The sequence below is a fragment of the Schistocerca piceifrons genome, chromosome 2, assembly GCF_021461385.2.
Source record: "Schistocerca piceifrons isolate TAMUIC-IGC-003096 chromosome 2, iqSchPice1.1, whole genome shotgun sequence".
Taxonomy (NCBI): domain Eukaryota; kingdom Metazoa; phylum Arthropoda; class Insecta; order Orthoptera; family Acrididae; genus Schistocerca; species Schistocerca piceifrons.
Genome location: NC_060139.1, coordinates 1103142981 through 1103164209, shown reverse-complemented (window position 1 = coordinate 1103164209; position 21229 = coordinate 1103142981). Strand labels below are relative to the sequence as shown.

Genomic DNA, 21229 nt, shown 5'->3' with positions numbered 1-21229 from the left:
TCGTAGTAAGGTGAGAAATTATAGCCACCTTAAATCGTGACGGTATTCCTTGTGTGATCAGAATTAAAAAACGATCGATTTAATTACTTCTTTGCAAGAACTGCATTTTCCCAAACGGCAGCGAATGACGAGCAAAAGAGATCCAACTTCTGCAAACTAAACTTTTTAATAGATAAACAATATACCCTCTGCTATGCAACTGAATTTCGTGTCATGAGATCCTTCCTCTTCAGCACAGAGCTGTCAATTTCCAGGTAGCGGAGCAGGAGAGGGAAAGGGAAGGTTGAAGGTTTACCAGAGAGGGAGGGCTGATTATTTGATTTATTTAATTCAGTAGTCAGTCAAATTGATATTTGAATAATGCAGACCTAAAAGTGTACCTGTGTCAGCGAGGGAGAGGGAGAGGTTTGAAATTTCTTGAGGGATTGGGAGGATGAGGGGGATGGGGGCAGTTGGGGGAGGTTTTTCAGGACAGATTATCCGCAGGGATTCATATTCCTCTTAGCAGAACAATAGGTTTAGGACCTATCAATCAGAAGAAAGTAATAGGTTTGCCTCTGAATGTATGGTTTCCCCTGATGTATGCAATCTGCACTAACAAAATGCACCAGTGTCCTTGTTGTTCTATTACCAATAGAATGCTAACATTTCAGTTCTGGTCTGTATAATGGACTGTTATAGAGTCAAAGAATAATTTTTGTTAAGTTCGCAATGAAGAGTCGGTTGGATGCATGACGTTTTCTTTCTGTAAAGCTTCCGAAACTTCTGACAGTATGTTGTTTTCAGTAGAAATTGCACATGATGCAACTGGACGTGAGACTGTTGTAGGATTACAGACTAACTGAGAGGCGTTGACACACCCATGCTTTGCTCCCAACTCAATACGTACTTTCACTCGATCCATAAAATATCGTCTGCGAATGTGGCGAATGGCCGAATGTCACCTGCACTCGTATTAACACAAGCACCCCAAAACCTAGTCTTCATTTAGACAGTGTTTTCTGTTGCACGTCAGTCCATAACTCCATATGCGTGTCTGCACTGACACACTCATGTTTTTTTCGTTGGAACATGAAAGACATTGTACGAAACCCCGTGTACCTGTTTGTGCTCTTTTTGAATATCTCTCCAAGTTGTTCCCAGCCTGTACTCGTTATGCGCCTACCTGCTTTGACTCACACCACCCTTTCAATCGACAAAACTTTTTCCTGGGCATTTTGTTTCTGTAATTATTCCATTTCCTCCTTTTTTTAGTTTTCCCTAAAGAACGATTGTCCTTCACCGACGTTCTGCTGTTATTCGCTCATCCTGCAACTAAACTGAGCAGTTGAATTGATTTGACATGTTAACATTCGATGATGTTAACAGCACTGACTGGAAAGAGGAAGGAAGCATAAGGTGTAGTGGCAAGCTAGCGTATTGTGCATGTACACACTGCAAATTCACAGCCAGTGCAAGTGCATGGTGAGACAGGCGTGTGACAAATCCGTGCCTGGCGAGGAGAGCGAGATAGCATCGGTCATTTTCGGCAACTTCCGCCAACGTCCGCGACGGGTATAGGCCCGCCCTGTCGCGTGCGTTCCACGCGGGTAGGCGACGCGCCTCCCGGATTCTGCAGAGGCAAGTAGCCCAGCCCGTGTGTGCTCACATCGGGCAGACACTTGACGTTCAGAATGGACTTAAGAACTGCCAGTTATTGCAGCCTGCCAAGCAATCCACAGCGTTCTGTCTTCCCTGGGATATCTCCTACAATTTTTTGGAATCAGTTCCACCGTCGAAAAATTATAACGTAAATGATAGTACGGGAAATCGCACTATTACCTCTTTAAAGGAGAGGAACTAATTCATCGGTGTATCGAACAACACACCCAAGTCGGTGAAAATTCAGGAATCTTGGACAACCTAATAGCCGACCAGTCAGGAAGGGGTTGTAATTCTTAGTACGCCTACTGCCTTAAAAACAGGGGCATTTCGTGACCACTACCGATCCTCTGAAAGATCTCAGATGACGACACGAGGGCACTTAACTTTCATTCAAACGCCGTTTTCTAAAGTACCATGGTATCCAGGTTGAAAAAAACTTGTTCGACGTAATAAAAAGTCAGTAATGGTGACGACATATTGTTACCGTACCCATTTGCACTGAGTGAGTTTTTTTAATTCCTCTCTATTACGAAAAGTATTCTTAAGCACTGGTAGACCGGAATCCTGTGCTGCCCAGCCGTTCCCGATAGACCAGCCGACAACCTAAAATATCCATAAGGCAGCAGTGGAACTCTACCCAGATGTCTCACAGGCCTCGCTCCACAGCCGGAAAATCTATGTAGATGTCGCAAAATATTGTCAAGAAGTGGGCACAGCTTTGGAAACTGGGAAGGCACCGTACCACAGCGAGCGTATTATTTGATTGATACTAACATATATGTACCGGTCAAGTGAAGTGAGAACAAGAAACCGCTGCAGTGACTGACAACTTAACTGCTACCTGCATTCACAGCATTATTGGCTAGGTTCCCGCCTCTCCCTCGGGGCCGCCTTACACCTGCTGTGCGACCTTACAGGGCAGTGTTGTGGTTACATTCGAAGGAAGGAGTGGAAGAGCCATTCGGTTTATCTTTGAAGACACGCTCAGTTCGGATTCGAAATGTGGTTTCACGACGAGGCAAAATCAGGAAATTGTTGTAACTTAATCGTACCTGCCACGATCCGGGAAACTGAAGACAAAGGCAGCAGTACTGGAAAACGATTGTGGAGACCAGTGCGCCTACTACGTGGCGGTACCAGGAGAGGAACTGCAACAAGATAATTGGGAAACAAAGGTCTGACAGAATGTAGGCCAGCTCTGTCGTGAGGCTGCAATTAGAGCAGACGCTGTTATGTCCAAAAATTAAAAAAATCAGTATATTTTTGCGGTTATTTCAGCAGAAATTAAATTACAAGTGATTTTATGGTTTCTTGCAACAGAAGCTACTTATCAGTTTTACAAAAATTCGTGTCAAAATGTTTCAACCAGCGATTAGAAAATTTATCTCCTGTATTTGTTCAGGGTAGGTTCCACTTCCTTGTTCCTTTTCAAATTAGACACATATACTGAATTAGGTCCGCTATTTGACTGTTTAGAATCCTCATCTTTGTTCCTCGATGTAACACATATAATGTAGCTCGCAAATTTTTATTCTGGTCGCGCATGGAAACGCAGAGTGGGCTTAGTTAATATTTGCTGCTGGAGTCAGGGATGTTAAGGCTTTTATTTTTTATTTTCCTCACTTTTGAAGCACACTGGTGTCGAAGCATAGGTAGGACGATCAGAACAATTTCATATTTAAAAGTTCATGACATATTTCGAAACCCTCAATAGATCGTGAGGGGAAAAAAGAAAAAAAAAAGAACAGAATTCGAATCACTCTCCTAGAGACGACAAAAACGGCTGGAATTTTCGGTGAAGTTTCGATGTCGTACAAATTTCGGTCTGGAGATGCCTCAAAGCCACAGTGGTCGCTGGCGGGACAGCATCCCACCTGTCGGAACCAGAGGACGCTCCTCTGCTTGGCCTTGTCTCTGAACACTCGAACATAGACACTCTCTGACGTCACGGAACTTTCTGTAGATGACATTGCTCTGCCGCCGTCTTGATCGAAACAGTCTGTAGAGACTCGTATGTAAACTCCGCCCCACCCCCACCCGGCACAAAGACGCAGTGCCTGTGGCGGGCGGTTAGATACAAAGAAAGTGGCGACCCGCCTGCTGCTGTGTGTTACGTGAGAAGATTCAAAGTGGCGGGTGTTTGCGCTGTACGATTAGACCAGCCATGCAAATCGATCACTTGCCTGCTCGGGGACGTCTCTCTGCGAGCGTGCGGTACGGCAGCTGTGCGGTGAGCTTCCCCCTCCTCGTCCCTGGGGCCGGCCGAGCGCCAGTTTGTGTGGTCGCTCGCATTTTTCTCACCTAATAACTTTAGTGTAAACGTTGTGGTGGTAGAGGGTATTTGTTCTCTCAAACGTCGGTGCGTAGAAGACCTCAAATACATTTGGCGCTACGATCTGTTTCTGACGGAAATTTCATTATTTAGTTTGCATAATGTTTGCGTGTAATACTCAAACGTTGAAAATATGTTTTATTATGAACAAAAACTCATTCTAAGCTAGAAGTGAGTGATTTAAGCGATATGTTTGACTCCTATAAATTGTTAAACAATTAATTTGGGAGGATACTGCAAATGGATTATTTCAGTCTATTTTTGACACCGAAATCGTGTCAGCTTTCCTTTTGTCTCCAGCATTAGTCAATAGGAACACAGTATTCTGAGGAGAGATGAAAACCTCCATCTTCGTGTTTGGAAACATTGGTTCACACAGACAAACAGGGAGAGACAGAGACAGGAAGTGAGTCTGGAATTTGCCGATCAACAGAATGCCATCACTTGCCGCTTTGTTTGGGGGCCACGAGATCAAAGGAGGCCGATATGTGGTCCGTGGTCTGTGGTATTGAGTAACGCGAGTAATCAGGACATTTCGACTGTTTCGTGGCGGCGCCGCGAAGATAGACACACACGCGGGACACCCCAAACGGTGGCTCCTATATCGCACTTCATTCCATTCACGATCTGTAGATCACTTTTCCAGGCTTTAACTGTCAGTGCTATATGAGTGCTTATGTTTCTCGATCTGTACAAAATAGTTTGCAGCTGAAATTCTCGTACTTTGTGTTTCTGCAGAAATTGGCGAACAGTGATCCCACACAAGCAGCAGCAATTTGGTGGGTAAACTGAATAAGAATGATGCATTCACAGGAAGTTCCAGAGTCTCTAGAGACTCATACGTTCGAGTGTTCAGAAGTAAGTCCAGGCAGACTAGCCTCCTGTGTTTCGGACAGGAGGTATGCTGCCCCCCCCCCCCCCCCCAACGGGCATTGTGGCTTTCTTTACAGCATCTCCAGACCGACATTTGTAGGACATCGAAAAGTCACGGAAAATTCCAGACGTTTTCGTCGTCTCTAGGACAGTGCTTCGAAATCTGTTTCTTTTTTTCTTTTTGTTTCACGATCTATTGTGGCTTCCGAAATATGTCGTGAACTTTTAAATGTGTAATTGTTCTGATTTTCCTCGCTATGCCTAGATGCGAGTGTGCTTACAAAAATGAGGAAAATAAAAGACAAATGCCTTAACATCCCTGAGTCCAGCAGCAAATTTTAACTAAGCCCACTCAGTGTTTCCATGCGTAACTAGAATAAAAAAGCGCCGCAATTGTTTAAATATTCCGTACTGCCGTGTCAACCTCAGATCGTGTAAACAAACAATATTCCGTGCACAGTTTTCTGACACTAATTAAACAAATGAAAACGTGCGAGGAAGAAGGGGCTAACCCTCAAATGTAAAATCCTAGAGACAAGTGTTGCCGCCTGTTGCTGGGTACAGGAACTATCAAAATTGACATTGGCCTCACCCCTAAATAAGCTAATGTCATATTTAGGGATGAGACATAGTCAGTTTTGATAGTTCCTGTATCTGGCAATAGATGGCGACACTTATCTCTAAGATTTTAAATTTGAGGGTTAGGCCATTTTTCTGCACGTATTTTCAAATGAACTATATTCCAAATAGTGCCTTATATCGCATAAATTTTGTAAATAAAGAGTGTTCCAGGGATTACCTTGTCTACCAGAAATTGGTTAAACAATATTACATACACTGCAATCGACTTCCTGCCAAATGGTCAATCGACAGTCTTTTACCCCCAATTTCCGGGTCGGGGGAGGGGTAGGGGTAGGGCTGTGGGGTTTCCCAGAGAGGGAGGGGCTAATTAATTGATCGAATTAATTAATAACTCAATCAAATTGATATCAAAAGTGTACTTGTATTGGCGAAGGGATTTCCCAGAAAAGTGGTGTAGAGGGAGGGGTAGAGGGGGGATTTCTCTGAAGGACAGATTATCCGCACGGGGTCATAATCCACTTAGCAGAACAATAAGTTAAGGACTCGTCAATCAGAACAGTAGGTTTCCCCTCGAACGTACAGTCGTCCCCGACGCAGGCAACCCGCAATGTCGGGCGACATCCCCTTTGCCCTACTACTTAGGGAATCGTGTACTTTCCTTAGTAGTACCAATTTTAGACAATCATTGTTCCCAATATTTTTGTTTTTGTTGCAGCTGTATGAAGACGCACAAAAATTCTTATGTTTTGTAGTCTCGGACAAATTTGGATGTCACTTGGACAGTTTTGAAACCATTTAGAAATGTTTCCGAAAAGAACGCTTGCAAGAAAAGACCCATTTGACTTGGCCGACTCGAGTAGTCACACTGGTCGAGTAAAAAGCGAGCAGAGCGCCGGGTGGTCCAGTGTCTCGGCCCAACACCCGGCCTCTGAGCTCCGGCCAGAAGGCTCGAGTCGCCAGCGAACCTTAGCCTCAGGTATGGCGTCTGAGTGAGGGACAGGTGACAGACACAGCTAGCCAGCCAGCTAGGCTCGCCTCTGCCGACACGCTGGCTGCGCGAGTGTTGCGCAACGCAGCGGGCAGAGCAGCGCAGAGGTCGGCGCGGCGATAGCGCTATCACGAGGCGAGGCGGCCACGGGCCGGCCAGCCAGTCTGGCGTCAGCCGCCGCGCCGCGACGACACCGCGACACCTCCAGGCTGTAAGCACGGCGCAGCGCCGCCTGCCTCGCAAGCCACCTCGCACACAGCCCGCCACCGCCGCCACGGCCCCCGTGACATCGTCGTGTATTGTGAACCGGCGCCTTCCCCGTGCACACAGATGCGGCGCCTGTTTATATCGAAGTGCTCCTTTAGCCCGGACGGCGCTCACGAGCCCTCACTAAGTCCTGGTAAGAGCAGTTTGCAACTACCCAGACTCCAGTTGAGCGCAGGCCACAGTGTCGCACTCCGTCCTGCACGGTAGCGTCCGACAGCTCTACACATTACTGGCAGCTGCAGTCACGTCCGGGTTGCGATAAGATAATGTTGCGGATTTTATCCGTAATAGATGGCGTCCATCTCCGTCACTGTTCCTGTATAGCCTGTTTCCAATAAGTTTCGCTTTCAGTCACAATTCGAGGTGATTTATTTAAGGGACGGCTCGTTTCGGGCTTGTGCCCATCTTCACGTGATAATACGTTCATTTACCACTGTTTACGTAAAACGCAAAGTACGTTATGCTGACTCAGTAACGCAAATAAAAGAACTGCGAGTGGTGAAGTGACACGTGTTGGAAATACGAGTGTTCTTACATACAGCTGGAGCATCCAAATCGCACTCTTTACAAGCGGATTGTCCATCTTCACACATTAACTTGACAGTTGTCAGTACGGTAATTACTTAAAGTGCCATATTACGTCTTTAGCACAGTAATGGCACTTTAGATGATAAGAGCTGTAGATGAGACGACCTGTTAACATTGGAGTGCAGAGAAGGAACTTAGACCGTAGTAGCACACAGTTGGTAATACAGACAAATGCTGCAGATGTTACAATTTACGAAAATGAAAACTGTCACGTGAATGAGGAATATTTTTCTGCTCCGTATTCCAACGTATATACGCTGGATGATGAGAGTTCTTGTCTCATCTGCAGTTGTTAACATTCAATACGGTATTACTGTGTTAAAGGCGTAACATGCAAGTTAAATAATTACCATGGAAAGAACTGTCAAGTTAATGTGTGAAAATCGACAACGTGTTTGTAAGAAGTGTGAGAAATGTGCAGTACGATTTAGATACTCCAGCTATACGTAAGTACACTAAATTTTCAACACGCGTCACTTGGCCACTTGCGTTATTGAGTCAGCATCACGTAATTTCACTTTTACGTAAACAGTGCAGTCCAACATTAAATGCAGAAAAATATAAATGAATGTATGATCACGGGAAGATGGCCACAAGCCCGAAACAGGTCGTGTTTTAAGTAAATCACCTCCAATTCTGACTGACAGCGAATCTTATTCAAAACGCTAGATATTTTTGTATCGAGCTGCGCAATATAAATATCGATTTACACTCTAGTCCAACTCTTATCGTGTACTGCGTGCATCTTCACTGACTTTAAAAAGGTTATTTGCAATACCGATCCGTATTCTATCATATACCGTGAAAAATAACATCCAGACAGTGCTCAACAACAAACGCAGCAACAAAAGTAGCAAATTGAAAATAGTCGAGATTCAGTTGCGAGTTTTTGTGACCGTGCCATTGTTGTGTTTACGCCGAGTGTGTACAATATCTTAAGCAGTATTACTGTTCTTAATCTCGCTGAAGGTGCATACAATATCACATGGTAGTTCCGACACTCTGTAAATAAGTACTCGTATTAACAAAATTCAGTTGATATTAATTACTGTACGAAAAACTGATTTTCATTCGACATATTGAAGATGCTGAGCACTACTGTGTTAAAGAAGTGACGTATTCGAGATTGCTGAATTTCGGCAGATAACAATCGCACTACTTCAGCCATTCGGCCAGGTATGACAAAGAGCAGGAAAAAGGAATCGTGCGGTTGTGTACGTTATATCATACGTGATAGCTGCAGTAATATTCAGCTTCTACGTGTAAATTTGTTTCATATTTTGAAGTGTTAGGTTCGGTTTGAGCGGAAGCTGCCCACGAAGTGTGGAACAGTTTTAGTGTAACGTTATTTCTCGTTTCGAATTTGTACTCTGTTACTGTTGTTCCCACTGTCGATAAACGCCAAGAGGTTTCCACCCGTCACTCGCTGTTGGAAAGTTTACCTGTAACGGCAGCGCTCTCATCGAGTCGCGAAGTACTGATACGACGGGAGATAAGAGCGGAACGGAGCCGGCGGCGTGCATACGCGGCAGCTGGCCGGCCGGCCGGCTGAAGTCACCTCCGCGGATAGCGCGGCTGCGCCTCCCGACTCCTCCACTCGTCGCCTCCACTGTCACCTTCTGCGTCACTCTGCACTGTCCCAGGGATTTTACTTGGCTAGAACATAAAATAGCTGCGTTCGTAATAGCCGAACAATCATACAGCTGTTCTTCGGTATACAGAAAAGTCGCAATGTGCGAACACAGTGTCGTTGTTGTTGTTGTTACGGTTGTTATGCTCTCCAAGACGAAGAGTGGTTCGATGCGACTCTACACCGTTCGAGCCCCTTCACCTGTGAATAACTACCGCAGCACACACCCATTTGAGACTGTCATCCCTTCGTCACGCTCTACACGTTTTAGCGCCCACACTTCTCTCCGTTCCCATATCGACAATTTTCTGATGCCTCAGTATGTGCCGTATCGAGCTATCCTTTCTTTTAGCCAACTGTGCCATAAATTTCCTTTTCCCACAATTCGACCAAGTACCTCCCCACTATTTACTCCATCTACCCATCTAATCTTCAGTATCCTTCTGTAGCACCACATTTCAAACGCTTCTATTCTCTTCTTGTTTAAATTGCCTATCGTCCATCTTTGACTTCCGTACACTGCTAATGCGGTACGAAAACCCTCATCCATGACCGAGGCAGGATTCGAACCTGCGACCGTAGCAGCAGCGCGGTTTCGGACTGAAGCGCCTAGAACTGCTAGGCCACAGCGGCCGGTCTTCCTCTCTCTCTCTCTCTCTCTCTCTCTCTCTCTCTCTCTCTCTCCCTCCCTCCCTCCCTCCCTCCCTCCCTCCCTCCTTTTTTTAGAAATGCTTTTCTCGATACAGCCAGTCTCCGTTTTATATTCTGTTTGCTCTAGACATCATCAGGTATTCTGCTGCCCAAATGCCATTACTGTCTCATTTTCTAATCTACTTCTTTACCATCACCTTATTTAACTGGGCTACATTCTATTATCCTTGTCTTATTTTTGTTGATGGTCATCGAATAACTTCTCCTCAGGATAGTATCCATTCCATTTAACCGTTTTTCCAAGTCCTTTAGTGTCTTTATTAGAACGACAAACCTCAAAACGCTTTACTTTTTTTCTCCCTCTCCAAGTTTGTCCTCAGTTTCCTTCGCTGCGTGCTCAGTGTCCAGACCAAATAATATTGGGGAAGTCTACATGTCTTTGTCTCTTCCTTCTGAAGTGTTGCATTCCTTTCATGTCCTTCGACTTTCGTAACTGCGATTTGGTTGCTACACAAGTTTGAAATGAAGTTTCACTACCCGTATTTTATGCCTGGTAACTTTAGAATTTCGAATAGTATATTCCAGTTAACGCTGTGAAGAGCTCCCCGTAAATCTATAAATTGTATAAATGTAGGTTTGCCTTTTTTTCAGTCTATCTTTTAAAATAAGTTTTAGAATCAGTATTTAATCGCATGTTCCTCCATTTCTCTTGGACCGATACTGATCCTCCCCGAGTTCGCCTTCGACGAGCTTTTCCATCCTTCTGTAAACAATTCGTGTCATTATTGCGCAGGCATTTATTAAAATCGCAGTGTGGCAATATTCACATCAGTCAACACCTGCCTTGGAACTGTTACGTTCTTCTTCCACACCAGATAGAACGGTTTTGTCATGAGTAAATAAGCCAAGAATCTCTTCCCTTTCTATACTTCCATTGTATCTCTTCTGTACAGGGTGAGCCTCGTTAGCTACCGTCGTCAGCTGACTGCTGTCCTCTGTCACGTCGTTTCGTTAAATGACGCAAGAATCTGGACCACTAATTCATTGAATTGTCCGGTTCCTTTACCTTCCACTTAGATGTCTCTCATTCCTCTAGTATGGCTGATTTCATCCCCTAAGGTGCTACGTGTAGAAATTTCAAAATATTTTCAGTACTACGTGCTGCGTGTTTTATCCGTCGTAAATGACGGCCAAAAGCAGTCTCATTGTTCCTTAAATCTAGTACCAAAGTTACTACCAGTTTGTGGTCTATATAACAGCGATCATGTCATCCGCATTGTAATCTACACACGGCAAATGCTCGGTGTGTTATAGCTTAAATCGGCGGCCGAGCGGTTCTAGGCGCTTCAGTCTGGAACCGCGCGACCGCTACGGTCGCGGGTTCGAATCCTGCCTCGGACATGGATGTGTGTGATGTCCTTAGGTTAGTTAGGTTTAAGTAGTTCTAAGTTCTAGGGGACTGATGACCTGAGATGTTAAGTCCCATAGTGCTCAGAGCCATTTGAACCATAGCTTAAATCTCATTTGTTTGCTGTGCGAAACCCTGCTTTTGACTTCTTAGGGAAAGCGTGCGCCATCTTTTCGGTAATAGGTCGTGATTCTTGAACCAATTCAACTTTTTATCCTCATGTGGGTTTTTGTTGCCTCCGTATTTTTTGTAAATCTGAATAAATCTCTCTTGAATCCACTGGTTACTGCCATTTGTTTGAGACTACACATTTCTGTTTGATACGAGGAAAGCTTCACACGGCCGAACCAACACTTCTGTGCTGCGGCGGACGGCTCGAGACGTCCTCTGCTATCGGTTTCGATAAGTTAAATGTCTGTTTCAGTTTTGATTGGTGTGAATTTGGTGAAAAAGTTTATCAACAAAACACGGTTCGGCGACGAGCAGTTGCCTCTCTGGGTTATTACGACTTGTATGGATCAACGATTTAGAGACGGCGGTTTTTCGAAACGACACACTCAGGGTACAGAAGGTAGTTATGTATAAAAGCCACGTAGGCGAGACAGTTATAATGGAGGGAGGGCATGCCGCCCTTCACGAGACATTCAATTATCACCGTCGTAGTATTAAATACACTCTGAAAAATGTCCAGGTCTGTAAATCAGGCGTAAACCGTAGGTGGCGGAACATTGCACACTGAAATGTCGTGAAACTGCAGGGGCCGGCAGCAGGGCGCCGCGATCTCTAAGTTTAGGACGTACGTAGGAGCGCGGCGAGTGGCGAGGGCTGGGCAGTGGCAGCGGGCAGCGGCCTGTCGGCTGGAGGTGGCGTCACAGGCGTACTGGCGTGGGGGGTGGCGGTCCACTGTACTGGCGCCACAAAAGGACGCAGCCCTTCCAATTCACAGTCGTATCGAGCAATTCGCGTAGGCGTCGCACTATCTTTGTGGCCACAACCTGCCACACAGTACTAGTATGGCTGGTGACACACACACACACACACACACACACACACACACACATACATACATTGCACAAAGTACGAACGGCTTTCGTCCATATGTACAGTACAAAATTGGACCTGTTTAGGTCGGCTGCGGACGCCTCTTTCTGCACACTGAGGTGCAACAAACCTGACGAGAGAGCGCCTCTCGCGCTCGGCCCTTTGCAGTCCTCGGTTCGCCACATTTAACGGTGCAAGTGTTGGCGCAATTTGCACACGTCCCTCAGTAGCGGCCGTGCTGCTCACTGCTGGGGTTAGCGCTATTTCCGCATTCGGTGTACGGCAGCCGCGAAGATTTCGGTCGTGAATTCGTAGAAATGCGGCGGTTTGCACCTCAGCAGGTGGGCGCGAGGAAGGTAGCCGCGTCTTCGCGATAGTACTCTGCACTGCCCGCTCCTGGCCTCCAGTCTGTTCGATTCTCGTGACTATTAGTCACTTGGCGAACCGTCCAAAGTGCTCTCTCTCTCTCTCTCTCTCTTTAATCGGAGGCTGGACTAGTTGTCCGAACGTTCCTTTATGTTGCAATTATTTGTTTCTTTTGTCTAGTTCGGCGCCGAGACTTTTCAGGCTTTTCACTTTTCAGGTGTTTGGAGCAGTTGTAATTAACTACCTCGTTCCACGTGTTTTTTACAATATATACAAGTTTTCATCAGATCTTTTGAACTTCTGGTCTGATAAATTCCCCTGTTGCCTCTTACAACTATTCATATCGCTATCAGAAATCACTATTAGATGAGATGGGGTCCGATGCTAGCCGCGGTCGAGGCAGCAGAAAATTGGCAGGTAAAGCTAAATGTCCGTATTAATCGGGAATCGGAGGTCGGGCACAAGTTTTCATCAATTCTACTATCGGTATCGCCACGTCCTTTTTAACAGAACGGCAACAGTGTCAAAGCGGTGTCGAGCGGACGCAACGATTATCGTTTTATTACGTGACAGTGCGTATGTGTGTAGTTCGCCGACGTGAGGAGTCTCAACCTCAAGTCATTTGACGAAATATTGTACATAAAAAGAACACTCAGTGGGTGCAGTTACTTCCATAAGATGTCTCCGAGTATGCGCGTGAGCGATCTGAAATGGAACGACTACACAAAATAAATCTTTATCGGAAGAATCCACAGGAAATGCAGCCCATCAACAAAGGAAGTAGCTTACATAACACTCTCTCGACCAACACTGGAATACTGCTCGTCAGTCGGAGATTCGTAGAGGAAATGGAGCAGCACGTTTGGTTGCAGGTTTCTGGAGCGAGCGCCAGCGCCAGCCTGCTCCAGTGGCACACGCTGCAGGAGAGGCGTTCTGCATCACCGTCAAAATTCCGGGAGAATTCCTGCAAGAGTCAACTGACTTATTACTTTCTCCTACACAGATGTCGAGAAAAGACCGTGGACACAAAATTAGAGAGATTCGAGCCGAGCCCACAGACGGGCTTCCCGGCTGTCATTCTTCCCGTCTACCGTACGTGTCTGGAACTAGAAAAAGGGGTAAAGGGAAAAGTGGTGCACCAAGTACCGTGCCTTGCAGAGCACAGATGTACGCTGAGGAGCCGAAACATTATGACCACCTGCTTAACAGCTTGTTTGCCCACCTTTAGAACAGAATACGTGTCTGGTTCTGCGTATCAGGGATCCGCCAGTCTGTTGTAGGTTTGTGGACGTATGTGGCATTACATGTCTAGCCACAGGTCATGTAATTCGTGTAAATGAAGGGCCGCCGATTTGGGTGCGCGGTGATGGCGCCCGATACCGACCCAGATGGGTTCCGTAGGATTTACATCGGGCGAATTTGGTCGCCGAGACATCAACGTGAGTTCTCAGTAATGCTCCTGAAACCACTGTTGCACGGTTCTTGCTCCGAGACACGGGCATTTATACTGCTGAGGATGACATCGCCGTCGGGAAAGACGACTAGCACGAAGAGATGCGGTGGTTTGCAGCTGTCAGCATGTCGTCGATCACTACCACAGGTGCCTTGCAAGCGCAGCAGAGTTGTCTCCCGTAGCACAATACCGCGCCCTCCAAGCTGCGTCCGCGGCGCGCTGCACGTTTCGAGCCGCCGTTCACCTCAGTGATGGCGTTTGTGGAGACGGCCGTCCAACTAGTGCACCAAAAATGTGATTCACCCGACGTGCCGACACGTTTCCATCGATCGGCGGTCGAATCGCGATGGTCCCGTGCCCGCTGCAATCGCAATTGACGATGTCGTCGGACCTACGTGTGAACACGTAGGGGTGGTCTGCTGCGGAGCTCCACGTTCAACAATGTACGATCGACGGCGTGCTGTGAAACAGATGTGCTCTTCCGGCAGAGGTGCCGCAGATCACCATTTTTCCTACTTTACAGAGCAGACAAGTCTCAGAGACTCACCTTATGTGAAGAGTCGTGCATGTCCAATCATTTAGCGCCTAATGCCCTTCTACCCCTTTCCGCAGATGCTCACGGCAGTAGCACGCGAACATTCGACCAGCTTCGCCTTTTTCGAGATGTTAGTTCGCAGGCGCTGCGTACTGATAATCCGCCGAATGTCGACGTCCCTTATCTCAGTGGATTTCCCCACACGTGTCTACGCCGTGTGTGCCCCGCTTACATGTTTTTGTTTGCGCGACACGCGCCCGCAACGGCTCCAGGCGGCCCCCGACGTTCGTAGTGTTCCTGGTGGTCGGTGCACGTGTAGTAGTGTTGCGGTGGTTGGGTGCGCCGGCAGCCGCGGTGGTGACGTCAGCGTGACGCCACCGTGCGGCTGGCGTCACCCGCCACCGCTGACGTCACCGACTGCCGTTGCTCGCAGTGGACGAGCACTCAGGATGCAGGTTTTCCCAGTTTCACCCACATAATTCACGGCGAAAAACGGGAAGGTTCGTCTGGAATGTTCTCTCCCGATATCCCGTCCAACCTCGCGTCGCTCCTAGCCGGCGTTCCGTCTCTCAACTTGCACTTTGCTCGAAACCTCCGATTTTCCCTCTTAACTCTTCTTTTATTTACACCGAAAGCGATGAAGTTGATTGTTCAGCTGTCCAGTATCGTTGCCAGGTTGTGTTGTACTTCCAGTTTCCAGAGATCTGAAGCCGGACGAATGCGACAGAAACCGATATTTGTGACAGGGGTACTGTGTAGCGCTAGTCGACGGCCGCTAAAACTGTTCCAGTTGGGAACGGTGGGTCCCTGCTAAGCTTTCTTCTGGTTCGTCGGAGAGCCGGGCTGCCCGATTCTGTTCGTCGGAAATGTTACCCACGTCTTCTGACTTCTTTCGCTCTGTCGTGTCTGGGCAGTTGTTGTCACAGCACTAACTCAGAGGAGGGGGGATTAAAACCCACATTGGCCTAAGTGCTTTTGTGACGCTTGTTCAACTTTCTGTGTGTCACAGTCGAGAATACGTAACCGTGCCTTAACTGGAACTTCATCGTACTCTCTGAGAGTCAATTGATACGGAACATGGAGGAAGGCAAGGGACCACTCCTTTCGGTAGGGCATGGCCACCAGCGGGGTGCGACGTTCTATCGTTCTTTGATACCCACACCAGCTACGTGGACCTTACACGGCGTCCCCGTCTACCCCGTATTTCTATTGCTTCACATTATTTTTACGTCTTATCGTGTTCATCCTGCTTCACACTTGGCATCGCCTGTTCTATGTGAAGTTTATATCTACTGACATCGACAGCAAGCTTAAAACACTTCGCCGTAACTTGCCCTTGTAAAAAAGAACACAGTTAAGTGAAGCCGACCCTAGCATAAGTCGGGTCAGACCTCTGTTGGGAGTATCCCCAACGTTGCCCCATTTAACTCGATCCTCTAATGATTTCGAAGGCTAGTGCAGCGGTGACCTAGCCGTTCCAGGGACTGCGAGCCTCAAAACACTTAATGAAAGGGACGCATTTCGACGTAACTCGGTTCCTCTCACAACTGACTTCCCGCTCCGTCTTTGGCAAAGTCGCTGTTGGCGATAGTCGCATATTAAGAACGAACGAAAAGACAAAATAAGGACAGTGCGCGCCAGGTATCCTTGCTGATGTCCACATGTGAAATAATGCAATAGTTTGCCGCAAATCTTTGAGTCGGAAGTTCAAAAATTCAAATGGCTCTAAGCACTATGGGACTTGACATCTGTCCCCTAGACTTAGAACTACTTAAACCTAAGTAACCTAAGGACATCACACACATCCACATCCGAGGCTGCGACCATAGCAGCAGCTCGGTTCCGGACTGAAGCGCCTAGAACCGCACGGCCACAACGGCCGGCCACTCGGCAGTTCACTAGTATCACAAGCGACTGACCATTAATATGACAGACGCTTAATTCGAAGTGTATTGAAGATTTGTACTCTCGCCGTCACGTGTTTGAGACGATTCGTGTTTCGTCCTTCACACCGAGTGCTTTGGTGGAGGTGTGACGTCGCCGCCGCCGCCGAGAACGGTGCTGTGGCGTCGTACGCACCCTGAGACACAGCTCGCAGCCGGGTCCCAGGCCGGTCATCATTTCTGTTTAGGTTCCGCTTTTACTGAATATTATCACTGGCATCAAGGTTCACTTTGCCACACCGCACTTATTTTGAAACTTGTTCGAGGACTGTATTACACGGTTATAATGGAATCAGAAATCGTTAAATCACGAATTTTTTTCTGGTTAGTTAGTTAGTTAGTTAGTTAGTTCGTTGCATGTTCCATTGATCAATCGCACAGTACGGTAGCCGTTATGATGTGGAACGCGTCAAGTGCACAAGAAATGCACATATGAAACAAGATTTTTTAATACATATATATGACAATACAGTGTTAAAGATTAATATTTCTATTATTTACCCCATTCCTTTAAATGGCACAAAATGCATATAGTATATTTATAGACTTATTTATTCGTATTCACGAATTCGTCTATGATATAGAAGGAGTTGTCAAGGAGATATGATTTCAATTTATTTTTGAAGCTATTACTGCTCTCTGTCAGACTTGTTATTTGATCTGGTAATTTGTCGAAAATTTTTATAGCAGCAAATTTTACCCCTTTCTGTGGCAAAGATAGGTCGAGTAAAGGATAGTGTAAGTCTTTATTTTTTCTGATATTATAATCATTAACGTCACTGTTGTTTTTAAACTGGTCCATGTTGTTGAGAACAAATTTCATTAGTGAGTAAATGTACTGTGAGGCTTTTGTAAGAATTCTCAATCTTTTAAAAAGATGCCTACAAAATGTATAACTATGAACCGCACACATTATTCTTACCACTTTCTTTTGAGCAGTGAATACTTTTTGTCAAACGTTGAGTTACCCCAAAACATTATGCCCTATGACATCAGAGAGTGAAAGTATGCAAAGTATGTGAGCTTACTAACTTCTATATTCTCAAAATTGGCTATTATTCTGATTGCAGAAGTTGCTGAACCTAATCGCTTTAGAAGATCCGAAATATGCATTTTCCAATTAAGATTCTCATCTATATGTACACTCAAAAACTTAGTATGCTCTACCCTGTCTACTCACTTCTGTTGATATGTTATATTTATTGAAGGAACTGTTCTTTTTGCAGCAGAAAATTGGATGTACTGTGTTTTTTTGAAAGTTTAGAGCAAGCCCATTTACATAAAACATGTTAATGACTTTACCAAAGACCTTATTTGTATCGTTTTTAATTGGAGTTTCTTTTACTGGATTAATAATGATGCTTATATCATCAGCAAACAGTGTCAGTTCAGCTTCCTGTTTCAGATAGGAAGGGAGGTCGTTCACATATATCAAGAACACAAGGGGACCCATGATTGAACGCTGTGGAACACCTAATGTAATTTCACCCCAGTTAGATGTAGCGGCAAACTTATTTACATAACTTGACCCATATAAGGAAACTTTTTGCTTCCTGTTCTGCTATTCCATTTATGCCATAGAATTGTAATTTTTGTAACATAATGTCACGGTTCACACAGTTAAACGTGTCAGGCGACCAAAACTAATATGACCGGACGAAAATGTTTTCACAGTATGCCCGCGTGGACGCCAGCCCGGCTCTGCTGCACAGCACTCGAGTCCATCTTTCACAATTGCACTTCAACGGAGTCTGACAGGTTTGTCGTGTCTGTGGATGTGGCTTTCCTCTTCTTGCGGCCTCGCGTTAAACGTATTCACGACTGGTGGACGAAACTAGGCATCATTCGAAAGCTCCCTGCGTATCGTTTTGGGGCGCGGCGTCGCTTACCCCGTGCATTGTAGCTATCCAGTGTCTGGCACTCTGACGTGGAAGATGCTGTGCGTGTTTTGTACAATAATAGTGTTGTAGACATTACTCGTCGGGTGGAAATAGAATTGATATCGTTTCTTAACCAAAGTTGTTTCGCAACGTATGTAGTGTGCAGTACAAGTTTTTATTACAGTTCCTTTTTGTCTTTGTTTCGGTCTCGTCCTGAGCCAACTGTTTGCTGTCCATTCTGCGTACCGTGGTCGTGGAGCAGTAGTCTGCTCCATGTAGTTGACAGTGCTCTGTGTGCAGTCCGAGATAACCTGTCTGCTGGCCGATGTGTACCTCGGTATCGCCGATGCCACATTTACCAACTGCTCGACTCGTCTCTTTGTGCATGTAGTCATTGTTTCTTATGCGTGTAAACCGTCTGATTTCGTAATCGTGCAGTACCCTCATGTTGCAAAGCTTTCATCGCAGATCAATTATAATTTTAAGATGCTAATATTGATTACTTACTATTCTAAACCATTCTGCTGGTTCACCTCACCTAAATAAGTAAGTTCCTTGCCCCGTTCCATCTTTCCAAACTCTATGCTCACCCATTTTGATCGATCATTGAAGTTTTTCTATATATTGTTTTATGGAAAGAAACCTGTAGACACTTGTTTCAGGTACTTTATTTAGCCGACTGAACTTTTTTGTTGCTCACGCAGTTTGTTATTGGCGATAGGAATGTCATCGGAAAATACCAGATAGGTAATCAAGATACATAGCTCTGAGCTTAAGAGCCACTCTGAACTGTTGATCAGTTTCTTCCTGTCGTTGTTGTTGTTGTTGTTGTTCTTCTTCTTCTCCTTCTTCTTCGACGCTCATTGTCTTTTTTTATGCTCAGATGACTTTCTTCAAAGACACACGGGGAAGACCGCCTCCTTGTACAGCAATCCTGATGTCGCATGGTTAGTAATATATCAATTAGTTTGATGCCATAAATATTTTGCGTACGGAAATATTTGTTGTAGTGTTTTCTGTTAAAGACTCCTGAAGGCGCTCAGAGTAACTGGATGAAACGTGTTTGGTTTGGAAACAGTATCAACTCTTGATTCACACCCAGTTTGGCGGGTTAGTCATTTCGTGGAACGGCGGGATGTTTCCTTCAGTAAGGCAGGTGGGGCAGTTTCTGCAGCCCTCCTACTGTCACACACACACACACACACACACACAGTCAGCGACACATTGTGCACTGTCCGCCGCTCCTCGTGCTACCTCGACACAAGTGCACAAACACTCCAGCTACGAGAACACTCAATACTTTTAGAGGTGGTCTGGCTGTAACCGCCGACGCTCAGTGTGCCGCCGTGGTTCCCTGGTACTTACTAGTGGACGCTCTGCTCGACGCAGCCGCGGCCAGGAACTCTTGCGGCGATTAATTACATAAGCGCTGAGCTGCGCGCGGGAATAGAACGGCGCGCAACTGCAGGATAAGCTTATCGCCCAACCTTTCAACACCAGGCGGACATGTTAGCTCAAAACAGCGCGATTGTGACGCGGAAAGCCGGAGGAACGTTTGGGGCGCCGTATTTGGTGAGCGACGGAGCACACGCGCTGCGTACAGCTAGCTGGCTGCACAGCCGGCTGGCCGATTGTTGTTGCCTGCGACTCGCCTATTCGCTTATCTCGGGGGCACGACCTCGTTTCAGCGACTGCGTGTCGCTCACTCAGCACAGAGCTTATCAGGACGTGTGTGGCAGTGGGCGCTGCACGGGCAAATTCCGTACCGGACTGCATCTGTTTTAATTTACTGTTTCCGAAAAGCTCATGCTGTTACGGTGTGCGATGCCCAGTAGCAAAAGGTAACAGTGAAACGTCATGAGAGCACGTTTTATTGCACGCAAGATTTGTTTCTGCAGTGAAATTCAATCGTAATTAAATAGCAATTATTTGTCTACTGATCAGGGATGACACTAAATAAACGAAGTAAAGAGTAACTGCGTGCCGTTATGTTTTCTACATTTAACGAATTGTTGAAACACCGCACCAACTAATATGTCACAACGACATATGTGTAAACGGGGAACCGTCTCCGATCAGTTGTCTACTTTTTTTTTTCCTCTGTGGAACTTGGAACGTAAGCGGTGCCGAGTTTCTCAGTGCACACGATACAGAGGCTTTCGGGGTGAAGTAATTTAGTAATTTGGTTGTAGCGGAACACTGGGACAAGGCGTCAGTGTATCGAGAATTGTCCGATGGGCATGTGGACGCCTAAGACGCTATTGCAGGACGGAGAGCGCGTTTGAATATCACACGTTAAACCGAGGTCGCACGTTGCGATGGCGTGAGCAATTTTTATCTGTTAAAGGAACCCTCGAAAACCATCAGCTGCACTTGAAATGTTTGATAGCCAAATCGGTATTCGGACACAGACCCCGTCGTCATGGCATACTACGAATCTCTACACCAGTGACACGCGTGTTAGTTGTAAATTCTTCGAGATGTTCAGCTCTATGTTCATCTCACAGCACGCGGGCTGTCGTGCATGTCACTGATATCGAGACAGGTAACACGCCACTGACTTTAGGCTGTACACACGAATACCGGCTGCGCTCATTAAAATATCGAGTGCAGCTGACGGTCCTTAAAATATATGTACGAGATGCGGAGCCCCGAGCGTTCAACGTTTTTACGATATGTACGTGGTGATATTTTTGGTCAGCGAACTGCCGCTGTACGCAACTGACGGTGGTCCCCGTGCAGCTGGGCGTGGCAGCTGGCAGGGGGCGAGGACGGCGCGCCCCCGCCCCCGCCTCGCGACACGAGGCGCGGGGGCGCGGCTGTCTGCAGGCCCTCCCCGGGCCGCAACCAGGTCGCTGCACCTGCCGCCTGCCGACAGGCGGCGAACGGCTCGCTACGGCCGTCCTCGTGCGCGCCGGAAAAATAATTTGTAACAACTGTCAGGCGAAAGAACCAGGTAGACGCTGTCAGTTTGAGTAGTGTGTTTTGCTAGAGGCGACTGTATCCGTTCGAGTCCGCACACGTCTGCGTTCACTTCTCACACTTCTC

The 21229-nt window shown here is 46.4% G+C and overlaps 1 protein-coding gene across 4 annotated transcripts in view; it reads left to right on the top strand.

Moving 5' to 3' along the window:
• The window catches only part of LOC124777979 (caskin-2), a 1020751-nt gene that overhangs the window by 652806 nt on the left and 346716 nt on the right, over positions 1 to 21229 (top strand). For 2 of the 4 annotated variants that reach the window (XM_047253546.1, XM_047253541.1), the window contains exon 1: positions 6598 to 6630. The exons of 1 other annotated variant lie outside the window; for it this stretch is intronic. Coding sequence is in view for 1 of the 3 variants with exons in the window: in XM_047253542.1 (XP_047109498.1) it covers positions 6750 to 6819 (70 nt within the window). In the remaining 2 variants the exon portion in view is untranslated. Of the gene's footprint in view, positions 1 to 6597; positions 6631 to 6734; positions 6820 to 21229 lie in introns of those variants that run through there. One more of the 4 variants, XM_047253542.1, reaches the window with a different exon arrangement.